The sequence below is a fragment of the Arctopsyche grandis genome, chromosome 6 (assembly GCF_051622035.1).
Source record: "Arctopsyche grandis isolate Sample6627 chromosome 6, ASM5162203v2, whole genome shotgun sequence".
Classification (NCBI taxonomy): Eukaryota; Metazoa; Arthropoda; class Insecta; order Trichoptera; family Hydropsychidae; genus Arctopsyche; species Arctopsyche grandis.
The window spans coordinates 5,646,584-5,671,609 of NC_135360.1; the positions used below are offsets into that span (position 1 = coordinate 5,646,584).

Consider the following 25,026-nt stretch of genomic DNA (forward strand, 5'->3'; position numbering starts at 1 on the left):
GGCCACCGCAACAATTTGGACGTTGGGGAAACGAGCGACTTGGATCAACCACGTGAGGGCATTTAAAACCGAAGAAACGCCAGATCGCGACTTCAACGAGAGAGAGCGGAACAATTGATATACGTCAACATCGAAAAATCGGCATCGTTTCCGGCCCCTTCAGATTCCGACCTCTACTCATCATCGATCCTGTCCAAACACGCATAAACTCAAGGGCAACGACCCCTGTGACTGTGCCCGAAAAACAAAGAATTTGCGCTCAACACGTGTCACAAGTACACGTGCCCAAAGAACAAAGGAAATGCACACAACACGTGTTCTGGAATCGTATGAATAGCGACGCGCCACCCCCAAACAGCAGAGTGTGTCTCTGGAGTTCAACCAGATCACATATCCGAAGAAACCTCTTCGTACATACAATAACCATTGTACCAATTGAACGAAAATAAACGATCCTCTTTCAAACTACACAACATGTGTTTCGTTAGGCCGGGATACGGTCAACATACCTTACCTGCCTTACAGTATTATACAAAACAAATGCAAATATCAAATATCAATTTTTCATGCATTTAATACAATTGATCGAAATTTGCAAGAAAATGAGTAAGGTTGCCAATTTGTTGGAACCGTTTCAATAAAAATCAGATAAATTGGCAAAATCTGACAGAAAACAGAGTTTTTAAGTGGAACTTAAGTTATAGGTAGCAACTTAATGTGTGATTTCGCCCTTATGAGGTTCGGACAGTGCTTGCAAATTTTTCTTACATTTCTAGGTTAATATTTGTTGTGAGGTATTGAAAATATTTTTTGTGAATAAAACAACTTTTTAGATATTATTACACTTTATATTATATTTTAATATAATCGTACCACCGCCTGGATATTGAGTAATCACCAAAATGCGTCTTTGCCTTGATTTTTACAGTGAATGTAAACATTCGACCGTAATATTATTCACTCAAGTTTCGTTATTTGATAATATTTGATGCCCGTCGTTTTGCCAATTTTCCCTTTAATATTGCATATAGTTTTTCAAACGGTTTCCCGGCCATTCCAGTGATTTGATGCCCATACTATTTGTACAGACGCCAGGCTCCTCAGTCGAGAAACACCTGCGTCGGTTTTGTGAGATAGCTCGTGGTAAGCGTGGGCGGGACTGGTTTTCTCAAGGCGCCTTCCTTCGTCGTCGGTGGTCTGGTCTCTGCTGATGTCGGCTGCTCTGCTCTGTCCCTTTCTCTATCGTAGTGTGCGTGGGATGCGTGATGTGGAAAAGGGGACGGGAGAATATAACAACAACAGGTTGTAAGTCTGTTTGTATGGCGACTGTATTTTATATATATAAATTATACAGAGATCAAGCAGAGGGGCAAGGGGGGGAGTAAACAAAAAAAACCACGAGTACTTTTTGAGGTTAGCCACGCGTAGCTGAGTTTTCTGCCTTCTGGACGAAGACAGACCAGGCTTCCTCTGGTGCACACCGGACGGATACTGGAGCTGGTCTCCAAGTATCGTCTCAACCCACCAGTCTCCAGCTGGTGGTCGGTGGCAAGGAGCGAGGGCCCCGCAAACACACAGTGTTTTCGCGCCAAACCGTTATCGACTACTGTCAGTTTGTGTGCCAACGGCTGTCTCAGGGTGGCCAGCACAAAAATGTATCCGCCAAATCGTGGGTCGTAAGGCCACGAAAGCCGATCATAAGACATAGTCTGAACACTATTCTTAAATTTAAAATTAAATTCTTAAACAAATATTCCATTTGTGTGGCTTTTCCACCATATGAGATCTCAAGTGTTCATAAAGATTACTACTTTGAGTAAATGATTTCAAACAAATATCACATTTATACGGCATTTCCCCCATGTGCAATTTCATATGTATAATAAGATAACTTTTTAGAGAAAATGATTTTAAACATATATTACATTTGAATGGCGTTTCCCCCGTGTGACATCTCATGTGGCTATGAAGATTACTAATTTGACAAAATGATTTCAAGCAAAAATCACATTTGTGTGGCTTTTCCCCCGTGTGAGTTCTCATGTGGATAAAGAGATCCCGTTTAAAAACACATGATTTTAAACAAACGTGACATATGAATGGCTTTGTCCCCACGTGCCTTTTCATGTGTATACGAAGATAGCTTTTTACAGCAAATGATTTGAAACAAATATTACATTTGTATGGCTTATCCCCTGTGTGAGATCTCATGTGCGTTTGGAGATGACTGCTTTGAGTAAATGATTTTAAGCAAACATCACATTTGTATGGCTTTTCCCCCGTGTGAGTTCTCATGTGGATAACGAGATCCCGTTTACAAACACATGCTTTTAAACAAATGTGACATATGAATGGCTTTGCCCCCACGTGCGTTTTCATGTGTGTACGAAGATAACTGTTTACAGCAAATGATTTTAAACAAATATTACATTTGTATGGCTTTTCCCCTGTGTGAGATATCATGTGGGTATTGAGATTACTACTTCTAGTAAATGATTTTAAGCAAACATCACATTTGTATGGCTTTTCCCCCGTGTGAGTTCTCAGGTGTTTATCAATATCTCGTTTACAAACAAATGATTTTAAACAAATGTTACATAAGTATGACTTTTGCCCCGTGTGAGACATCATGTGTGTATGAAGATTTTTACTTCGAGTAAATGATTTTAAACAAACGTCACATTTGTGTGACTTTGCCTTAGTATGAGATTTCATGTGTAAAACAAGTTTACTTTTAAGACAAAACGACTTCAGACAAATATTACATTCGTAAATATTCGGTAATGGAGAGTCTTCCGACGGAATTTCATCATTATCTCCCTTGAAATCACCCGAAGCAACCTTTCCTATGTGTATCTGTAATATAAAACAAACGTTATATTATTAAAACGAATACAATACGTTTTCAACAAGAAACAACTATACCGGAGATTTGGAATCGCTTTTTTCTAACGCACTAGATTTCCATTCATCCGCCTCATCCTTGCAATTATTTGGTGGCGAATTAACATCTGACTCATCCTCCCAATTTAAATCTTCCAGTAAAACTTCTTCCGTCTTAAAATCCAAACTCTCATTCAACGTCAGCTTCGACGTTTCGTTGCTTTGAAGACAATCGTTTCGAAAACTGTTGAGCAATTCCAAATTATTGACACATGAAAGGCAAATCGCATCTGGTAACCCGTCACCTCTTTTAACCTGCAAATGAGAAGGGCAGTTATGAATAGTTAATTTGGATAACAATAGGATATAAGTAACTAACCGGCAGTCGACAAGAGGTTCGTATGAGCTGTGCCAGTGGATGAGGATTGTCGTGGATGGAGACAGTCGGAGCAGAACCAAGACAAAGCCTGCACTCCATTGCGTCGGCCCAGTATGCTGTCAAAACTAAATACGCTCGAGTAAGCTGTCAAAAATACATAAAGTAAATCCGGCGAAAATGAGTTGATCGAAACGAGTAGTTTGAATAGCAGGTTATCGAAGCACGAGTTATTCGAATTACGTATTTTTCTTATTTCAAATAACAGAAGACACATTGTTAAAGGCAAAAAGGGCACAGCGCGTGAATTTCTTGCAAATATAAATAATCTGGATTCATATTTTGGCTATAAGGGCACATCGGAGTGTCGAAGCATACACACTATGAGGGTAGGGCGAGTGAGACGACTGTGTTGGTAATGCACAACTGTTTATTTCAGCAGCTGGTTGGTTTTAAGGTCAGTATCTCGGGGTCGCCACAACACTTATGTAGGAATATAGTACAACTTGTCTATACGAAACTAGGTCGTTGATATCACCTATTTCCCTCATCGAACTCAAGCTGTGAAAATGACATCATCGCGTCCTGTTCGAAAGTCAACCAGAAATTTCGTCTTGAGATTTCTCGAGAATTCTCGAGAAATTTTGACTCGAGAATATTTTATTGTAATATTTCGAGACTCTCATTTCTCGAGAATATTTTATTACGAAAGTTCGAGATTCTTGTTTCTTGAGAAATCGTTTATTATAATCTCGAAAATATCGAGAATATTTTAAATTTATCACTTCATGTTTTTGTTCAATAAACTGACTGATTTCTATACTTATTTACTTGTAACTAATTTTGTGTAAGTATTTTAGAATGTATAGATGGTCAGTATTTTTATTATCGACACGAAGGGCAACTTTGTATAAGGCTCGCATAGCATTAGTATTGTTACGTACGCCGTGGATTGAGCGAATTGTACTTAGACCAACGGATATCTGTTATCGGTTAACTAAATGCATGCACTTACTTCCAAAGATTATATCTGGACTCTAAGTGCATTTAGGCTAAACAATGACCGTTATTAGTTATTTCTCAGAATCGGTACGGAAAGACCCAATGTCTTGGAAATACATATCCGAATACGTTACTATACAACAGGTAAACAGATTAGGCGTCCTGAGAGATCTACCCTTTATAAGGCGGTACGTAGGCGATATAATTCATTCTGGACTTAGCCATGACACTGCTTGTATCTCCTTAATCATCAATAAATGCTGTGAAACGACTGTTGGCCTTTTACTTGGATCCTCAACCCACCCCTACGCAACAGTATTTATGTGGGATGCAGTAAATATATTTTTCTGTTGGGATTTAAAATCAGCACGTTTTCTTTAAAAGAGCTCTCTCGGTTTTGAAACCAGATTTTTATGTTTTGTATTTAAATGTCTTTTTAACTTCGACGGATTCATCGCTTCGTTAGACGAAACCTCACCACATATTACACATTGGGCTTTTGGTGAGTCAGCTTTATCATCACTTATAACAATAAATCCAAACGGAATGTAAAAGGGATCATATTTACGAATATAAATATGGCGAGTTCTTTTGGGTGATCCGGCGGTTACATTGTCTTCAGTTTGTGTGAGTGCACCATCCGAGTCTGAAGAATCAGAAGTATTTCAATGTTCTGTATCTGTGTGTTTCTTATTGAAAAATTTGTCCATTGGGCCTTTACTGTTCAAGACAGATAAGTACTTACATTGATAATTTTCAGCGTGACGGAGTCATAATTATAACACAAGTATGACGCGCACCAATTGATGCAGATCGACACTGACTGATTAATGAGGGGTGTGGTAAGGGTTGCGGTGCGTGGTGGCGACATTCAAATAATTTTTTTGCGAAGAGTGAGGGTGGATCAGATGATCCAACGTTGTCATAAGCTATTGTTTTTTTTTTTTAATTACGTCTTTCTCCGCGGCTCGGCTACCGCCGTTCCACGAACCAGCCCAATGCACGAGCCGCCACTGGATCTTTGCCTTCCGATATTTGCGTTTTCGGTAATTTCACATTCCGGCCCGTCACGGAGACCGGTTAGATTCATCATCCGAAACTTAGATTTTTATTAATCTAATAAGTTATTGAAAGTACCATGATGATACGTAAATAAGAAGACGAGTAAACTACCTTTAAATTTTATTACTAGACTCTCAAATACACGTGATATTTGAATTATAAAAAAAAACAATGACCATTTTATTTGACGGGTTTTTTTTCTTAAATTAACTAACATCATTTATTAGAATTTATTCCGACGCATTTTATTTTCATTAGGGTCACAGGGGGCACAGTGGAACGAAAAACGTATTTTTAGAAAAATAAACCTTTATTCAATCAGTTTAAAATCTTTTATAAAATCTTAAGTAGTCTTTGATTTATCATTTCAAAACAAAAAATATGAAAAAATGTTCATAGTAAAATAATTACAGGCATTTTTCCGAGATCAGAACTTTGTTCCACTGTGCCTCAGGTCTGGGGTAGAGTGGAACACCCCTAGGGGCACAGTGGAACATACCAGTAAACTCAGGAATTATTCAGGAAATTATACATTCTTAAGATGCGTTGTGGAAAGTACAAAATGTTGGCCTGCCGTTTTGTTGATGTTTGTCTTATCCGTGGCTATAATTTGAGAACTATGTCATTTTTGGACACACCTGCCATGTCAGGTTCAAGAGGAAAGTAAAATCCGTCAAACTTGCCACTTTTCCTGAGGTAGCTGATATCATATTCATAATTTTCTTTGTCACAGTCAGTTAGCAGTTGTCCAATAAAATATTTGATTTGTTTCCCTCGAAATTGGACCACCACAAAATCATCTTTTTTCGGTGCCTCATAACAGGATAGTGGGATGTCCTGGTCTGTGTCTGTTGAATCATTTGATTCAGAAGAGCTCATATTTTCTTCAGAGTCATTAAAAATATTCTTTGTGATTTGTTGCACTTTGTCAAGGTATTTTCTTTCCTTAGATATTTTTGCTATTTTACGTTTACTTTTAGTTTCAGCATTTCTTTCAAATTCTTCTTTAACAGGTGTATCAGTGGCGATGCAAGATTTTCCTCGTTTTCTACCTTTCCTCGTGTTCTTTCTTTCTTTAGCCATTGGGTATCCTCTACATGCTATGGGACTTGTCAAATTTCCCTCCTCGACATGTTGCATCTGAGTTGGTGCCTTTGTGGATGGTTGTTCATGAGTCAGGTCGATTGATGGTTATTGAACCGTGTGATCCTGTGTTTGTATCTGGGCTGCTGAGCTTGTTGAAGGTTCCTCTTTCAACCAGCTCAATAGCCTCTCTCATAGCTTTTTCGTCGTGTAGACCTATTTCAGTCTTCCTTATGCGGTTTCTAACCATTTTGAAGCGTTTTCTGAAAAAGCAGATATGGTTAGGGGCACACTGGAACACCGCGGGGCAAAGTGGAACATGTTCCACTGTGCCCCGTTCCGCCGTGCCCCACACCCGATTTCATGAAAACAAAAATTATCAAAATTTTTAGGTTAACCTTAAGGTTATGTTTTGTTGTAAAATACATCATAAATTACATACCCAATATACAGTTTAAATGTCACTTACCAGTAGCTACGATATTTTGAGTAGATCGAAAAAGATTACACAATAATTTATAAGAAATGAATGCCGAAAAACCGATTTCCCAAAATATTTAACGTGCGGCCCAAACAACTTCACTTTGACAACTGAATAAAAATGGCCGCTTGTGCTCTTAATTTTGCTGTTAATAAAAACAATCGAAATGTAAGATAGGGACAGAGTTATTGTAGGTGTTTCACTCTGCCCCGCATTCCACTGTGCCCCCTATGACCCTATACAGATTCCAACTGTTGCGCGTTGTGCCAAAAAATGACGCCCGAAAAAACAAACATGCGTACGATTTTTTCAGTTGTTTTTTTCTGTAAAAAAATCGCACACAAAAAGGGTGGGTACGGGTGGGTGGAGGATCTAAGTAAAAGGCCAACAGTCGTTTCACAGCATTTATTGATGATTCAGGAGATAAACGCACTGTCACCGCTCAGTCCAGAATGACATGATATCGCCTACATACCGCCTTATAAAGGGTAGATCTCTCAGGAGGCCTAATCTGTTTACCTGTTGTATAGTCACGTATTCAGATATGTATTTCCACGACATTGGGTCTTACCGTACCGATTCTGAGAAATACCTAATAACGGTCATTGTTTAGCCTAAATGCACTTAGAGTCCAGATATAATCTTTGGAAGTACGTGCTTGCATTTAGTTAATCCGATAACCAGTGGCGGCTCGTCCTAATGGGCTGCCGGGCTGCAGACCCTCCTATAAAATTCTAAGATATATATTTAATAATACATTTAATATTTTATTTATTAATGATATTTTTTTTATTAGTTGGATGGACTTAACTATTGGGGCCTTCGACAGAGTAAATACTACTTACAATATCACCCATATCCAAAAGGGTGATATTGTAAGTAATGTTGACCGTTTCGAAGACCCCACTAACTTGTATGGTGACAGATGAATTAAAATGTTGCTGTACTGGCTGTAAAGTGTTACAGCGCAGAGCTGAACGCTGCCCAGCCCGGAGTTTCGGAACGATAAAAAGAAGGAGCTATTTGCAACTGCAGATAGCTCTTTCTCTTTCACTCACTCTTCCGTTTTGGGCTGGACAGTCGGCAGCCTTCGCCTGTTAAACGACATTCATCTGTCAGTTTGTTTAAGATTTCGCGCGCTTGATCTTACATTTGATTAGTTGAATCACACGATCACAGCTTTATTCGTTTTCGTTACTCTTAATTGGTTGCGTACGAGCCCTCATCAAATCTTCGGTGAGTCGTTTTCATTTTGATAACAGCAAACTTTTTTCAAATCTGTTTAACTTTTTCTCGTAATTTTTATTTAAATATATTAAGATTTTTTTTTCTTTTAAAAAAGGAAGAACAAAAGAATTCAGTATAATATTTACAAAATTTGCACTTTTCGCGACTAGAACTTAGAAACTAGAACCGAAAAAGTCGCTATAAAAGCATTAGGCTGCCTCACGCCAAATTTAATTATATCACAGCCTGCAACTAGTAGATCTTTTAGTTACTCGCGAAAATTTAATCCAGACATTTATAAAAAATACAATTGGTTAACGAAATGTACAGAAAAAAACGCGTTATTTTGTTATCAGTGTCTTTTGTTTGGAGGCGAGTCGCCAGGCGAAGCATCTTGGACGAAAACAGGAGTTATTGACTTAAAACTTTTAAACGATTAATTTAAAAACACGAGGGAAGTGACGAACACTTAAAAAATGTGTGTAATCTCACGATTTTGGGAAGCTTGTCGGCGGAAAATAGATAAGCATAACGAAAACGTCAATAAAAAATCGGGTTGTTTTATTTAAAATTATTGATTGCGTTAAATTTTGCGGTAAATTTGAAATGCCAATGAGGGGACTTCTAGAATATTCACAAAATTTCGACGATTCTTTAAAAAAACATTTTCAAACTTCTTAGGTTTTTAAAGGGACATCGAAAACTATTCAAAATTAACTTTTAGATTGTATTTTGAACGTGTGTAGGGAACAAATAAGTGCTGAAATAAAAAAAGCAACTTATCTAGCTGTTATGGCAGATGAAACAACCGATGTATCGATGCATTGTCAACAGGTTAATGTTTTTCGTTACGAATTAGGGGGTTAAGTTTTTGAAAGGTTTTGGGGTTTTTTTTAATCCGCGTCGCGAAACCAGCAAGAACGAATTTTTTTTAGCAATCTTACTGGAGTACCAGCGTATTTTTCGAAATCTTCAACGCGTTTGGACGCACCCCTTTAATGGGTGGTGAATTTTGCTAGTTTTTTTTTCAATAATACTTAAATCCACATGTAAGTGGTCGTACGCCAAAAATTGTGCTTATTTTGTCCTGTTATGACATGATAAAATAATTATGGTGACATTTTTTAGACATCTTTTCAGTGCAGCCCCGCCACTAAAAATTATCACGAGCCGCCACTGCCGATAACAGATATCCGTTGGTCTAAGTGCAATTCGCTCAATCCGCGGCGTACGTAACATTGCCTCCCTCTTAGGTCAAATTGTCCCGATTGACCAACAAATCATAACTGATAAATCTGCAGTAGTTACAATGGAAACAATGACATTTAAATTCTATTACCGTTACATTAACGTTACCTTTACAATTGAAATTCTGTAACAGTTAGATTAACGTCATATTTACAATGGAAACAATTGCATTAAACTTTCGTTACATTTCAATTTACGACACCTTTACAATGTAAACAATTACAGTAAACTTTCGTTACACTTCAATTTACGTCACCTTTACAATGGAAACAGTTACATTACATTTCTAATCGCCTAAAATTAGTCATCCGATGTTCTACATTTGGAAATCATTATTTGTTAGCTCTTCGGTCCAAAATTTCTCACGTGTTTGGTCCATGTTACTCGTATCACCAAAGTCCAAATTAGCTATGGCAGCCCCGTATTCCTGTCATGTGGCCCAGCATCCTGCTGCAGACCAACGTTCAACCCAGAACGTGCTCCAAAGCCATGTCCCACAAGAATCGCTCCCATCCTCACAAAAGTGACTTGGTCCATGTCTCTCGTGTCACCATCGTCCAAATTTGCTATGGTGGCCCAGTGTTCCTCTGTCATGTGGTCCAGCATCCTGCTGCAGACCAACGTTCAACCCAGAACGTGCTCCAAAGCCATGTCCCACAAGAATCGCCACCATCCTCACAAAAATGACGGTTGACCCTGGAAAATGTGCACCCCTCAGTCTGCCACTCTGTTGGTGGTGCTTCTTTTCCGTTCCCTTGACCCTGGAAAATGTGCACACCTCAGTCTGCCACTCTGCTGGTTGTGTTTCTTTTCCGTTCCATTGACCTTGGTAAATGTGCACCCAACAGTCTGCCACTCTGTTGAATGTGCTTCTTTTCCGTTCCATTGACCCAACTGAAATCCATTTCTTTCTGATGTATTTTCCCGTTACATCTGCGAAATGATCTAAACACTGCTGCAACTGTGTATTTTTTCAGGTACTCGTGTTTCCACTAGTTTCCAACTAGATTTTTTTCGATGTTGACGTATATCAATTGTTCCGCTCTCTCTCGTTGAAGTCGCGATCTGGCGTTTCTTCGGTTTCAAATGCCCTCACGTGGTTGATCCAAGTCGCTCGTTTCCCCAACGTCCAAATTTGTTGCGGTGGCCCCGTCTTCCTGTCATGTGGCCCAGCATCCTGCTGCAGACCAACGTTCCACCCAGAACGTGCTTCCGTTGCCATTCCCTCTGAAGCGGTGCCTCTATCCTCCCAAAAGTGACTTGATTGACTCCGCCGACTGACCAACCAACATTTATCCAATCTGATAGACCAACGGATATCTGTTATCGGTTAACTAAATGCATGCACTTACTTCCAAAGATTAAATCTGGACTCTAAGTGCATTTAGGCTAAACAATGACCGTTATTAGGTATTTCTCAGAATCGGTACGGGGAGACCCAATGTCGTGGAAAATACATATCCGAATACGTGAATATACAACAGGTAAGCAGATTAGGCGTCCTGAGAGATTTACCCTTGTGATTGTGATTCTGGACTTAGCAGTGACACTGCGTGTATCTCCTTAATCATCGATAAATGCTGTGAAACGACTGTTGGCCTTTTACTTGGATCCTCCACCCACCCCTACGCAACAATACAATGGTTGATCGGTGTTCACAATATTAGCATAACGGTCCCGTGCATAGTTTCATCTCCTTTGAGCCGTTCTCGGATGAAGCTGCAACGCGCACCCAGTTCTCTCTGCATACATTTTCCCACATAAAAACCCTACTGGAAAAGTTTAAATTATATTTTTACTATCCTCAACATGGTATTTCAGTTTTTAAATAATTGTATTTCAAAAAATTGATTTTAAATCATATGAAAACTAATTGAATTGCAAATTAACACTTCTTCCATAGAAAATTTCTCATTTTCTATTCACTACGATGTAAACATATATCATACTACAGTGGCATTACAGAGTGATCAAACATATAAGTTACATATATTTATTTTACAGGTATGCACCCTTAAATATTTTTATAATTAAATACGATACCAATTATCAAAAATTGTACAAAGTATTGTAGGCATATAGTACAACTCATGCTATATTACATCAATACCAGCGATCTCATCATCGATCCTGTCCAAACACGCATAAACTCAAGGGCAACGACCCCTGTGACCGTGCCCGAAAAACGAAGCATCCGCGCTCAACACGTGTCACAAGTACACGTGCCCAAAGAACAAAGGAAATGCACACAACACGTGTTCTGGAATCGTATAAATAGCGACGCGCCACCCCCAAACAGCAGAGTGTGCCTCTGGAGTTCAACCAGATCACATATCCGAAGAAACCTCTTCGTACATACAATAACCATTATACCAATTGAACGAAAATAAACGATCCTCTTTCAAACTACACATGTGTTTCGTTAGGCCGGGATCCGGTCAACATACCTTCCCTGCCTTACAGTATTATTAGTATTATACAAAACAAATGCAAATATCTAATATCAATTTTTCAAGCAATTAATACAATTGATCGAAATTCGAAATTTGCAAGAAAATGAGTAAGGTTGCCAATTTGTTGGAACCGTTTCAATAAAAATCAGATAAATTGGCAAAATCTGACAGAAAACAGAGTTTTTAAGTGGAACTTAAGTTATAGGTAGCAACTTAATGTGTGATTTCGCCCTTATGAGGTTCGGACAATGCTTGCAACTTTTACTTACATTTCTAGGTTAATATTTGTTGTGAGGTATTGAAAATATTTTTGTGAATAAAACAAATTTTAGATATTATTACACTTTATATTATATTTTAATATTTCGTACCACCGCCTAGATATTGAGTAATCTCCAAAATGCGTCTTTGCATTGATTTTTACAGTGAATGTAAACATTCGACCGTAATATTATTCACTCAAGTTTCGTTATTTGATAATATTTGAAGTCCGTCGTTTTGCCAATTTTCCCTTTAATATTACATATAGATTTGATGCCTATACTATTCTTAAATTCAAAATTAAATTCTTAAACAATAGATTTGATGCCCGTCGTTTTGCCAATTTTCCCTTTAATATTGCATATAGTTTTTCAAACGGTTTCCCGGCCATTCCAGTGATTTGATGCCCATACTATTTGTACAGACGCCAGGCTCCTCAGTCAAGAAACACCTGCGTCGGTTTTGTGAGATAGCTCGTGGTAAGCGTGGGCGGGACTGGTTTCTGCTGATGTCGGCTGCTCTGCTCTGTCCCTTTCTCTATCGTAGTGTGCGTGGGATGCGTGATGTGGAAAAGGGGACGGGAGAATATAACAACAACAGGTTGTAAGTCTGTTTGTATGGCGACTGTATTTTATATATATAAATTATACAGAGATCAAGCAGAGGGGCAAGGGGGGGAGTAAACAAAAAAAACCACGAGTGCTTTTTGAGGTTAGCCACGCGTAGCTGAGTTGTCTGCCTTCTGGACGAAGACAGACCAGGCTTCCTCTGGTGCACACTGGACGGATACTGGAGCTGGTCTCAAAGTATCGTCTCAACCCACCAGTCTCCAGCTGGTGGTCGGTGGCAAGGAGCGAGGACCCCGCAAACACCCAGTGTTTGCGCGCCAAACCGTTATCGACTACTGTCAGTTTGTGTGCCAACCGCTGGCTCAGGGTGGCCAGCACAAAAATGTATTCGCCAAATCGTGGGTCGTAAGGCCACGAAAGCCGATCATCAGACATAGTCTGAACACTATTCTTAAATTTAAAATTAAATTCTTAAACAAATATTCCATTTGTGTGGCTTTTCCACCATATGAGATCTCAAGTGTGCATAAAGATTACTACTTTGAGTAAATGATTTCAAACAAATATCACATTTATACGGCATTTCCCCCATGTGCAATTTCATATGTATAATAAGATAACTTTTTAGAGAAAATGATTTTAAACATATATTACATTTGTATGGCGTTTCCCCCGTGTGACATCTCATGTGGCTATGAAGATTACTAATTTGACAAAATGATTTCAAGCAAACATCACATTTGTGTGGCTTTTCCCCCGTGTGAGTTCTCATGTGGATAACGAGATCACGTTTAAAAACACATGATTTTAAACAAACGTGACATATGAATGGCTTTGTCCCCACGTGCCTTTTCATGTGTATACGAAGATAACTTTTTACAGCAAATGATTTGAAACAAATATTACATTTGTATGGCTTATCCCCTGTGTGAGATCTCATGTGCGTCTGGAGATTACTACTTTGAGTAAATGCTTTTAAGCAAACATCACATTTATGTGGCTTTTCCCCCGTGTGAGTTCTCATGTGGATAACGAGATCCCGTTTACAAACACATGCTTTTAAACAAATGTGACATATGAATGGCTTTGTCCCCACGTGCGTTTTCATGTGTGTACGAAGATAACTGTTTACAGCAAATGATTTTAAACAAATATTACATTTGTATGGCTTTTCCCCTGTGTGAGATATCATGTGGGTATTGAGATTACTACTTTTAGTAAATGATTTTAAGCAAACATCACATTTGTATGGCTTTTCCCCCGTGTGAGTTCTCAGATGGTTATCAAGATCCCGTCTACAAACAAATGATTTTAAACAAACGTTACATATGTATGGCTTTTCCCCCGTGTGAGACATCATGTGTGTACGAAGATTAATACTTTGAGTAAATGATTTTACACAAACGTCACATTTGTATGGCTTTTCCCCTGTGTGAGATCTCATGTGCGTCTGGAGTTTACTGCTTTGAGTAAATGATTTTAAGCAAACATCACATTTGTATGGCTTTTCCCCCGTGTGAGACATCATGTGTGTACGAAGATTAATACTTTGAGAAAATGATTTTACACAAACGTCACATTTGTATGGCTTTTCCCCTGTGTGAGATCTCATGTGCGTCTGAAGATTACTACTTTTAGTAAATGATTTTAAGCAAACATCACATTTGTATGGCTTTTCCCCCGTGTGAGTTCTCAGGTGTTTATCAATATCTCGTTTACAAACAAATGATTTTAAACAAACGTTACATAAGTATGACTTTTGCCCCGTGTGAGACATCATGTGTGTATGAAGATTTTTACTTCGAGTAAATGATTTTAAACAAACGTCACATTTGTGTGACTTTGCCTTAGTATGAGATTTCATGTGTAAAACAAGTTTACTTTTAAGACTAAATGACTTCAGACAAATATTACATTCGTAAATATTCGGTAATGGAGAGTCTTTCGATGGAATTTCATCATTATCTCCCTTGAAATCACCCGAAGCAACCTTTCCTATATGTATCTGTAATATAAAACAAATATTATATTATTAAAACGAATACAATACGTTTTCAACAAGAAACAACTATACCGGAGATTTGGAATCGCTTTTTTCTAACGCACTAGATTTCCATTCATCCGCCTCATCCTTGCAATTATTTGGTGGCGAATTAACATCTGACTCATCCTCCCAATTTAAATCTTCCAGTAAAACTTCTTCCGTCTTAAAATCCAAACTCTCATTCAACGTCAGCTTCGACGTTTCGTTGCTTTGAAGACAATCGTTTCGAAAACTGTTGAGCAATTCCAAATTATTGACACATGAAAGGCAAATCGCATCTGGTAACCCGTCACCTCTTTTAACCTGCAAATGAGAAGGGCAGTTATGAATAGTTAATTTGGATAACAATAGGATATAAGTAACTAACCGGCAGTCGACAAGAGGTTCGTATGAGCTGTGCCAGTGGATGAGGATTGTCGTGGATGGAGACAGTCGGAGCAGAACCAAGACAAAGCCTGCACTCCATTGCGTCGGCCCAGTATGCTGTCAAAACTAAATACGCTCGAGTAAGCTGTCAAAAATACATAAAGTAAATCCGGCGAAAATGAGTTGATCGAAACGAGTAGTTTGAATAGCAGGTTATCGAAGCACGAGTTATTCGAATTACGTATTTTTCTTATTTCAAATAACAGAAGACACATTGTTAAAGACAAAAAGGGCATAGCGCGTGAATTTCTTGCAAATATAAATAATCTGGATTCATAGTCATAAGCTATTGTTTTATTTTTTTAATTACGTCTTTCTCCGCGGCTCGGCTATCGCCGTTCCACGGACCAGAACTGGGCCGCGGACCATAGTTTGAGTAGCACTGATGTACATACGTTTGATTCGGGTCTACCTCACGGGCCGGAATGTGAAATTACCGAAAACGCAAATATCGGAAGGCAAAGATCCAGTGGCGGCTCGTGCATTGGGCTGCAGGGCTGCAGTACTCCCAGTACAGTATAAATGCATGCTATTTTTGTCGTTCACATGGGCTGCGGGGCTGCAAACCTCCCAGTATACACATTCTCAAGTCGAAAGATCAAAAAAAGGGTGCATGGTAAACTGCACATAGTCACTTAATTGGCGCGAGCAGGATACAACAGGAACAAGAGGAACAGGCTTTTACTCCCGTATTCTGAGCGCGCACATTTATACGGGAGGAAAAGCCTGTTCCTCTTGTTCCTGTTGTATCCTGCTCGCGCAAATTAAGTGAGTAGGTACCGTTTACCATGCACCCTTTTTTTTATCTTTCGACTTAAGATCTTTCGATTTTCGATCTTTGCCTTCCGATATTTGCGTTTTCGGTAATTTCACATTCCGGCCCGTCACGGAGACCGGTTAGATTCATCATCCGAAACTTAGATTTTTATTAATGTAATAAGTTATTGAAAGTACCATGATGATACGTAAATAAGAAGACGAGTAAACTACCTTTAAATTTTATTACTAGACTCTCAAATACACGTGATATTTGAATTATAAAAAAAAACAATGACCGTTTTATTTGACGGGTTTTTTTTCTTAAATTAAATAACATCATTTATTAGAATTTATTCCGACGCATTTTATTTTCATTAGGGTCACAGGGGGCACAGTGGAACGAAAAACGTATTTTTAGAAAAATAAACCTTTATTCAATCAGTTTAAAATCTTTTATAAAATCTTAAGTAGTCTTTGATTAATCATTTCAAAACAAAAAATATGAAAAAATGTTCATAGTAAAATAATTACAGGCATTTTTCCGAGATCAGAACTTTGTTCCACTGTGCCTCAGGTCTGGGGTAGAGTGGAACACCCCTAGGGGCACAGTGGAACATACCAGTAAACTCAGGAATTATTCAGGAAATTATACATTCTTAAGATGCGTTGTGGAAAGTACAAAATGTTGGCCTGCCGTTTTGTTGATGTTTGTCTTATCCGTGGCTATAATTTGAGAACTATGTCATTTTTGGACACACCTGCCATGTCAGGTTCAAGAGGAAAGTAAAATCCGTCAAACTTGCCACTTTTCCTGAGGTAGCTGATATCATATTCATAATTTTCTTTGTCACAGTCAGTTAGCAGTTGTCCAATAAAATATTTGATTTGTTTCCCTCGAAATTGGACCACCACAAAATCATCTTTTTTCGGTGCCTCATAACAGGATAGTGGGATGTCCTGGTCTGTGTCTGTTGAATCATTTGATTCAGAAGAGCTCATATTTTCTTCAGAGTCATTAAAAATATTCTTTGTGATTTGTTGCACTTTGTCAAGGTATTTTCTTTCCTTAGATATTTTTGCTATTTTACGTTTACTTTTAGTTTCAGCATTTCTTTCAAATTCTTCTTTAACAGGTGTATCAGTGGCGATGCAAGATTTTCCTCGTTTTCTACCTTTCCTCGTGTTCTTTCTTTCTTTAGCCATTGGGTATCCTCTACATGCTATGGGACTTGTCAAATTTCCCTCCTCGACATGTTGCATCTGAGTTGGTGCCTTTGTGGATGGTTGTTCATGAGTCAGGTCGATTGATGGTTATTGAACCGTGTGATCCTGTGTTTGTATCTGGGCTGCTGAGCTTGTTGAAGGTTCCTCTTTCAACCAGCTCAATAGCCTCTCTCATAGCTTTTTCGTCGTGTAGACCTATTTCAGTCTTCCTTATGCGGTTTCTAACCATTTTGAAGCGTTTTTTCATACGAATGAGCGATAGCCGCCACACCATGCGGACCGCCTGCAAGCCCGTCGTGCGATGTTTCAATTCCGCATGCGGTTGTCAGTCGGTCGTCGGCGCGGCATTCGTTTATAGTTTGAGTAATACACGATTTTCGACACCGGTCGATTCATTCATGAAGTCCAAAGTGGAGTATGCCTTTGGGACTTGAAAGACAAAAGCTACTGTGATAGGATCGCAAAGAAACGAGCATGGGACGAAATTTAAAAAATTGTTACGATCGAGGCGGATTGCGGCTTCCCCCCTCAATGCGGCCGCGATCGTCCGGAACGGCTACCGGCAGTTTGCGGGCCGCACGGGACGATCCGGCAAGTTTGCTGAGGCCCTAACGTGTTAGTTTTTCGCGCATAAATTTCGTCCAATACACGGTTTCGTTTTTTGCAGAAAATTAATTTGATAGGCGCGGATATGTTGGTGGTTCTTATTTTTTTTTAACTGCTGACGCTCCCACTGCGTTGGCCGAAATGAAATATGATGCTGTCTAAATTAATAGTTATTTATGTGTGTATATACTCGGAGAGCTTTCGTCATGTTTCACTCCATACCCTAATGGTGGACTTAACGAGCTGTTTCATAATGCTGAAAAATGCAGGTCGACGTGACATCAACACCGGTTGCGACAATAGATAAGTGGCTTTTGGTATTCCTTATTTTCTGAATATACTTAATTCCTTATTTATCTCTATATACATAAATTAATTTACAATATAGATTAGTCAATGTTTACCCAATATTTTTTGTACATATCAACATACATACATATATACCTATTATACCTATACATAGAATCACTGATGACCGAAGCGCACCTGAATAAAATTCGCCTAGAGCTTTTCCCAAGGCTACTGTTTTTTACTTTTTATTTTTTGGCAACTGACTGCAAAAAAAGCTCATTTTCTTCCCATGATGTCCAATGCCGTTTGAAAAACAGTGAACTGGCTTTGGCTGAGGACTGGCATTCGCGGAAAGTGTGCTAGTACGGACTTTGCCGAGATAATGGAACGTGCACTAATTGTGCGTCCAATTAGGAACGGCTGGCCCCAGTTTAAAATGCACACTATAATCGTTTCGTTGCACTTCCATAAAAAAATTATATTGCCTTATAACTCGGAGCTCGCTGTTTTTCAGCATACTGAAACTCAGCGATTTATGTAATTCAAAAAAATGCTGTAATGTTTGTAATTGGCTAGGAAGCCGCATTGAAGTTTACCTGTTAGGTTTTTTAAAATAAAGTGAATAGGCTTTTTAAAATAAAATAAAAATGTTTCTGGGTATTAAATCGCTTGTGTTTTTTAATGGATGGATGGAATGGATTCCGTTATTTTAACGAATGGATTTCGTTAGTTTAACTTTTACCGTACGTTGCCCCACACCTGATATTTTTAGTGCGAACTATATTGTATGTGATGTTTAAGATATGTACATAGAACGTATTTTACGTCTATGTTTGATTGTTGATGTTAATAACACAATTAACATTTGAAAGCATGATGGTTTGTTTTGTGTACATGTGCATAATATAATACTATACTTTCAGCTCGATTTCAAAATTATGATTGAGGATTATTAAAGTAATAAATGTAGTTGAAGTTGCATTAAAGTTAACGACGTTTTTTTAAATATAAAATACTTATATTTTTAATTTGTTTGCCAAGTTTCCCAATTCAAAATAAATATTAAAAAAATAATAATGTTAAATAACAAGCATAGAAGGTTATACGAGAACACGGAAACCTCTGCATAGTTTTATTGAGTGAAAAATATGCATTTCAGGCGGGATGGTGAATCGCTCTATGCGTGAGTTAAGGGCTGAAGACAACCCCCGACCATTGTACTCATTCATCACTTCTATGACACATTCACTATGACTCCTTCGTTGTCACATGATGTGTAATTAATATTAAGAACAAACGACTAACCAGTAGAGATAAGACACACCTAATTTTATAAGTACACCATTGATTTATGACACACCTTATTAAAGAATAGCACTATTGATATGTACCACACCCATGCACTGACTAACCGATATTGTACAACACGTGTCTTCAACACATTCATTGTTTGCTAAAGAGTATATAAACTGGACATTGTTAGAATTTAAGTTAGTCTGTAATCAGCTCTTGTACTGAATATTATAATAAATTATTATTTTTATTCAAACCGTTCGTCTGCAATTCTTTATTCATGCGAATATTGTATAGTCAAGGAACGTGTTTCGATGAAAGGTATGGCGTAATGGTTGTGCGAAGTGTTGTGCAAATGCCTCGGTTACAATTTATAACTACCCTCGACTTCCATCTCTCGTTGAAGTATTTTACAAAGAAATTTCATTAACATCAATACAATGGTTGATCGGTATTCACAATATTAGCATAACGGTCCCGTGCATAGTTTCATCTCCTTTGAGCCGTTCTAGGATGAAGCTGCAACACGCACCCAGTTCTCTCTGCACACATTTTCCCACATAAAAACCCTACTGGAAAAGGTTAAATTATATTTTTACTATCCTCAACATGGTATAGTTTTGAAATTATTGTATTTCCAAAAAATTGATTTTAAATCATATGAAAACAAATTGAATTGCAAATTAACACTCCTTCCATTGAAAATTAACACTCCTTCCATTGAAAATTTGTCATTTTCTATTCACTACGATGTAAACATATATCATAATACAGTGGCATTACAGAGTGATCAAACATATAAGTTACATTTATTTATTTTACAGGTATGCACCCATATATATTTTTATAATTAAATACGATATCTATTATGGAGGATGAACGAATGAGACGACTGGCATGTTAATGCACGTGTTTATTATATGACAGCTGAAGACAGAGTGAGTAGCGGCTGTCCGAACCCAGCCGGGTTGGTCCCCACTCGCAGGAAGGCAACCAAACTCGACCATGTCGTATAAGCGAGCCGCCACATCACTCCCCCCCCAGCATCAGCGATACCAAAATTACAAAGAAACAAATTTTACAAAAGAAAAAAAGTTATTGTTACACAAAAAGCAAAAAAATTATTGAGTGGGGAGAAAAAAATTGTTGACGTGGGTCATCCGCTGTGTACATAGGTGTACCGCCCTGAATGGTCGGTAGATTCGAGGGCGGTGACGTCGCGAGCAGGACGGTGGGTGGTCCGATGGTCGCGCCGATGCGATGCGATGCTGCGGCGGCGCCGCTCTTCCGAGGCTGATGTCGGTTGGTGGGGCGGCGGGGGCGGCAGGGGCATCGATGTGGTTGATGATACTCCGAGCTGGACTGTGAGTCGTTGTGGCTCGTGGAGGTGTTGTAGCGCTACCGCCCGTCTCGGCGTGACGACGCTCGTGGGGACGGACGGGGCCTTGATGATGATGATGATGATGATGGTGCTGAGGTGGTGTATGTCTTGTGGTGCTGGATGACCGTTCTATGTGTAGTGGATCGCGCATGACTCCACATCCAGCTGTCAAGATCGTCGTCTCATTCGCTCCCCCATTTTTGTAAGCACCTGTCATCGACGTTGTGGCTGGACGTCGGTAGGTAGGTAGGTAGCCGTGTCTGCTCGTTTATTGTCACCCGCGGGCCGCGACGCGTGTTGATGGCGATGGGGGCGCGGCGGGTAGCTTCTCCCGCCTGGCTCGTAGAGGCAGGGATGAGCGGCATGTTGAAATTGATCGAGGCTGCGTGGCTCGATGTCGGGGGTCACCAGTATGGAGGATGAACGAATGAGACGACTGGCATGTTAATGCACGTGTTTATTATATGACAGCTGAAGACAGAGTGAGTAGCGGCTGTCCGAACCCAGCCGGGTTGGTCCCCACTCGCAGGAAGGCAACCAAACTCGACCATGTCGTATAAGCGAGCCGCCACACTATTATCGAAAATTGTACAAAGTATTGTAGGCATATAGTACAACTCATGCTATATTACATCAACACCAGCGATCTCATCATCGATCCTGTCCAAACACGCATAAACTCAAGGGCAACGACCCCTGTGACCGTGCCCGCATTTGCGCTCAACACGTGTCACAAGTACACGTGCCCAAAGAACAAAGTAAATGCACACAACACGTGTTCTGGAATCGTATAAATAGCGACGCGCCACCCCCAAACAGCAGAGTGTGCCTCTGGAGTTCAACCAGATCGCATATCCGAAGAAACCTCTTCGTACATACAATAACCATTGTACCAATTGAACGAAAATAAACGATCCTCTTTCAAACTACACAACATGTGTTTCGTTAGGCCGGGATACGGTCAACATACCTTACCTGCCTTACAGTATTATACAAAACAAATGCAAATATCAAATATCAATTTTTCAAGCATTTAATACAATTGATCGAAATTCGAAATGCCGAAAATTCAAAATTTGCAAGAAAATGAGTAAGGTTGCCAATTTGTTGGAACCGTTTCAATAAAAATCAGATAAATTGGCAAAATCTGACAGAAAACCGAGTTTTTGTGATTTCACCCTTATGAGGTTCGGACAATGCTTGCAACTTTTTCTTACATTTCTAGGTTAATATTTGTTGTGAGGTATTGAAAATATTTTTTGTGAATAAAACAACTTTTAGATATTATTACACTTTATATTATATTTTAATATTTCGTACCGCCGCCTCGATATTGAATAATCACCAAAATGCGTCTTTGAATTGATTTTTACAGTGAATGTAAACATTCGACCGTAATATTATTCACTCAAGTTTCGTTATTTGATAATATTTGATGCCCGTCGTTTTGCCAATTTTCCCTTTAATATTGCATATAGATTTAATGCCTATACTATTCTTGAATTCAAAATTAAATTCTTAAACAAATATTCCATTTGTATGGCGTTTCCCCCGTGTGACATCTCAAGTGTTCACCAAGACGATTTTTTTGAGTAAAGGATTACATAGAAAAATCGAATTCGTACAGTTTTTCTTCTATGTGCGATTTCACGTGCGTACGAAGATAACGTTTCACAGAAAATGATTTTGAACAAATATCACATTTGTATGGTTTTTCCCCCGTGTGAGATCTCATATGTGTATTGAGATTACTACTTTGACTAAATGATTTTAAGCAAACATCACATTTATGTGGCTTTTCCCCCGTGTGAGTTCTCATGTGGATAACGAGATCCCGTTTACAAACACATGCTTTTAAACAAACGTGACATATGAATGGCTTTGTCCCCACGTGCGTTTTCATGTGTATACGAAGATAACTGTTTACAGCAAATGATTTTAAACAAATATTACATTTGTATGGCTTTTCCCCTGTGTGAGATATCATGTGTGTATTGAGATTACTACTTTGAGTAAATGATTTTAAGCAAACATCACATTTGTATGGCTTTTCTTTTGTGTGAGATCTCATGTGTGTACCAAGACGATTTTTTAGAGCAAATGATTTCAAACAAATGTTACAGTTGTACGGCTTTACCTCCATGTGCAATTTCACGTGTGAATTAAGATAACTTTTTACAGCAAATGATTTTAAACAAATGTTACATTTGTATGGCTTTTCCACTGTATGAGATCTCAAGTGTGCATAAAGATTACTACTTTGAGTAAATGATTTCAAACAAATATCACATTTATATGGTATTTCCCCCATGTGCAATTTCACATGTATACTAAGATAACTTTTTAGAGCAAATGATTTTAAACAAATATTACATTTGTATGGCGTTTCCCCCGTGTGACATCTCATGTGTTCAACAAGACGATTTTTTTGAGTAAAGGATTTCATACAAATATCGCATTTGTACGGTTTTTCCCCTATGTGCGATTTCAAGTGTATACAAAGATAACGTTTTACAGAAAATGATTTTAAACAAATATCACATGTGTATGGCTTTTCACCTGCGTGAGATCTCATGTGTGTATGAAGATTACTAATTTGACTAAATGATTTCAAGCAAACATCACATTTGTGTGGCTTTTCTCCCGTGTGAGTTCTCATGTGGTTATCGAGATCACGTTTACAAACACATGATTTTAAACAAACGTGACATATGTATGGCTTTTTCCCCACATGCGTTTTCATGTGTATAGTAAGATAACTTTTTACAGCAAATGATTTGAAACAAATATTACATTTGTATGGCTTATCCCCTGTGTGAGATCTCATGTGCGTCTGGAGATTACTACTTTGAGTAAATGCTTTTAAACAAACATCACATTTGTATGGCTTTTCCCCCGTGTGAGTTCTCAGGTGGTTATCAAGATCTCGTTTACAAACAAATGATTTTAAACAAACGTTACATATGTATGGCTTTTCCCCCGTGTGAGACATCATGTGTGTATGAAGATTATTACTTCGAGTAAATGATTTTAAACAAACGTCACATTTGTGTGACTTTGCCTTAGTATGAGATTTCATGTGTAAAACAAGTTTACTTTTAAGACTAAATGACTTCAGACAAATATTACATTCGTAAATATTCGGTAATGGAGAGTCTTTCGATGGAATTTCATCATTATCTCCCTTGAAATCACCCGAAGCAACCTTTCCTATGTGTATCTGTAATATAAAACAAATATTATATTATTAAAACGAATACAATACGTTTTCAGCAAGAAATAACTATTCCGGAGATGTAATATTGCTTCTTTCTAAGGCAATGAATTTCCAGTCATTTACCTTGTCATTACAAACATTTGCTGATGAATCAACAACTGATTCAACCTCCCATTTAAAGTCTTCCAGTAAAACTTCTTCTGTCTTCACATTCAAACACTCATTTAACGCCAGCTTCGACTTTTCGTTGCTTTGAAGACAATCGTTTCGAAAACTGTTGAGCAATTCTAAATTATTGACACAGGAAAGGCAAATCGCATCTGGTAACCCGTCACCTCTTTTAACCTGCAAATGAGAAAGGTAGTTATGAATAGTTAATTTGGATAACAATAGGATAAAAGTAACTGACCAGTAGCCGACAACAGGCCCGAATGCGTTGTGCCAGTGGATGAGGATTGTCGTGGATGGAGACAGTCGGAGCAGAACCAAGACAAAGCCTGCACTCCATTGCGTCGGCCCAGTATGCTGTCAAAACTAAATACGCTCGAGTAAGCTGTCAAAAATAAACAAAGTAAATCCGGCGAGTTGATCGAATCGAGTAGTTTGAATAGCAGGTTATCGAAGCACGAGTTAAGGTCTGTTCATACCTAGTCAGCACGTACCGACTTTAGCAGGTATCCGGCCGTACGAAAAGTATTCTTCGGTACATTTTGTATGGGTATATTCATACCAACCGTCACGTTTACGCCACGGCAGGCTTACAGCAGTACCCGACATTTCCTGTTCATACCTTACAGCATCATCCGTCAACGTATCGTATCCGTTTTTTTGGCCATCGTGGAAATATACACGCGAATTACGTGCCATGAGTCTGCCGTTTTGCTGTTTTGTACCAATTATCGATAGTGACAGTTGACAGCTGTTCAATCTTTCGACATGGTTTTGCGCAAATATTAAAAAAAAATATACAATAATGTATGTACTATATGTACATACATTATTATATTTTGAATTCATCCTCATTGTGTAATTGATCTATGGCAATAGGGCTAGAAGACTGCCGTCTTTTTCCATTTTTTGAACATCAGTGCCATTTTTCAACCTATTTGTTGATAATTCTCTCTTATTCTTGTATATTTA

The 25,026-nt window shown here is 38.6% G+C and overlaps 6 protein-coding genes across 7 annotated transcripts in view; 1 reads left to right on the top strand and 5 right to left on the bottom strand.

Annotated features, from left to right (window-relative positions):
- Positions 1-21,153, bottom strand: part of LOC143913042 (uncharacterized) — a 253,269-nt gene extending 232,116 nt beyond the window's left edge. Inside the window, exon 1 of the mRNA XM_077432555.1 lies at positions 20,121-21,153. Coding sequence (XP_077288681.1) covers positions 20,410-20,886 — 477 coding nt within the window. The 5' untranslated portion in view covers positions 20,887-21,153 and the 3' untranslated portion in view covers positions 20,121-20,409. The remainder of the gene's footprint in view (positions 1-20,120) is intronic.
- Positions 1-25,026, top strand: part of LOC143912989 (dipeptidyl peptidase 9) — a 557,546-nt gene that overhangs the window by 192,758 nt on the left and 339,762 nt on the right. The gene's annotated exons all lie outside the window — the stretch shown is intronic.
- LOC143913038 (uncharacterized) overlaps positions 1-25,026 on the bottom strand; it is a 139,747-nt gene that overhangs the window by 111,339 nt on the left and 3,382 nt on the right. The window lies entirely within an intron of this gene.
- Positions 832-3,426, bottom strand: LOC143913017 (uncharacterized). The gene is made up of 3 exons (XM_077432518.1): positions 3,263-3,426; positions 2,926-3,198; positions 832-2,856 (listed from the first exon to the last, which is right to left on the bottom strand). Exons 1-3 carry the CDS (start codon positions 3,359-3,361, stop codon positions 1,735-1,737), a joined length of 1,494 nt encoding a protein of 497 aa, XP_077288644.1. The 5' UTR covers positions 3,362-3,426; the 3' UTR covers positions 832-1,734.
- LOC143912996 (uncharacterized) lies at positions 12,680-15,396 on the bottom strand. The gene is made up of 3 exons (XM_077432484.1): positions 15,057-15,396; positions 14,720-14,992; positions 12,680-14,650 (listed from the first exon to the last, which is right to left on the bottom strand). The coding sequence occupies exons 1-3, from the start codon at positions 15,153-15,155 to the stop codon at positions 13,109-13,111; spliced, it is 1,914 nt and encodes a 637-aa protein (XP_077288610.1). The 5' UTR covers positions 15,156-15,396; the 3' UTR covers positions 12,680-13,108.
- On the bottom strand, positions 20,197-24,744 carry LOC143912995 (uncharacterized). The gene is made up of 4 exons (XM_077432483.1): positions 24,534-24,744; positions 24,296-24,439; positions 24,010-24,231; positions 20,197-23,889 (listed from the first exon to the last, which is right to left on the bottom strand). Exons 2-4 carry the CDS (start codon positions 24,392-24,394, stop codon positions 22,270-22,272), a joined length of 1,941 nt encoding a protein of 646 aa, XP_077288609.1. The 5' UTR covers positions 24,395-24,439; positions 24,534-24,744; the 3' UTR covers positions 20,197-22,269.

What these genes read in the sequence shown, in the direction of transcription:
- LOC143912995 (XM_077432483.1), bottom strand. Translation starts at nt 24,394, where the DNA reads ATGGAGTGCAGGCTTTGTCTTGGTTCTGCTCCGACTGTCTCCATCCAC. An exon ending in GGGCCTGTTGTCGGCTACTG is followed by an intron (nt 24,232 to 24,295) that starts GTCAGTTACTTT and finishes TCTCATTTGCAG; the next exon opens with GTTAAAAGAGGTGACGGGTT. An exon ending in CAAATGTTTGTAATGACAAG is followed by an intron (nt 23,890 to 24,009) that starts GTAAATGACTGG and finishes TTTATATTACAG; the next exon opens with ATACACATAGGAAAGGTTGC.
- LOC143912996 (XM_077432484.1), bottom strand. Translation starts at nt 15,155, where the DNA reads ATGGAGTGCAGGCTTTGTCTTGGTTCTGCTCCGACTGTCTCCATCCAC. An exon ending in GAACCTCTTGTCGACTGCCG is followed by an intron (nt 14,993 to 15,056) that starts GTTAGTTACTTA and finishes TCTCATTTGCAG; the next exon opens with GTTAAAAGAGGTGACGGGTT. An exon ending in AAAGCGATTCCAAATCTCCG is followed by an intron (nt 14,651 to 14,719) that starts GTATAGTTGTTT and finishes TTTATATTACAG; the next exon opens with ATACATATAGGAAAGGTTGC.
- LOC143913017 (XM_077432518.1), bottom strand. Translation starts at nt 3,361, where the DNA reads ATGGAGTGCAGGCTTTGTCTTGGTTCTGCTCCGACTGTCTCCATCCAC. An exon ending in GAACCTCTTGTCGACTGCCG is followed by an intron (nt 3,199 to 3,262) that starts GTTAGTTACTTA and finishes TCTCATTTGCAG; the next exon opens with GTTAAAAGAGGTGACGGGTT. An exon ending in AAAGCGATTCCAAATCTCCG is followed by an intron (nt 2,857 to 2,925) that starts GTATAGTTGTTT and finishes TTTATATTACAG; the next exon opens with ATACACATAGGAAAGGTTGC.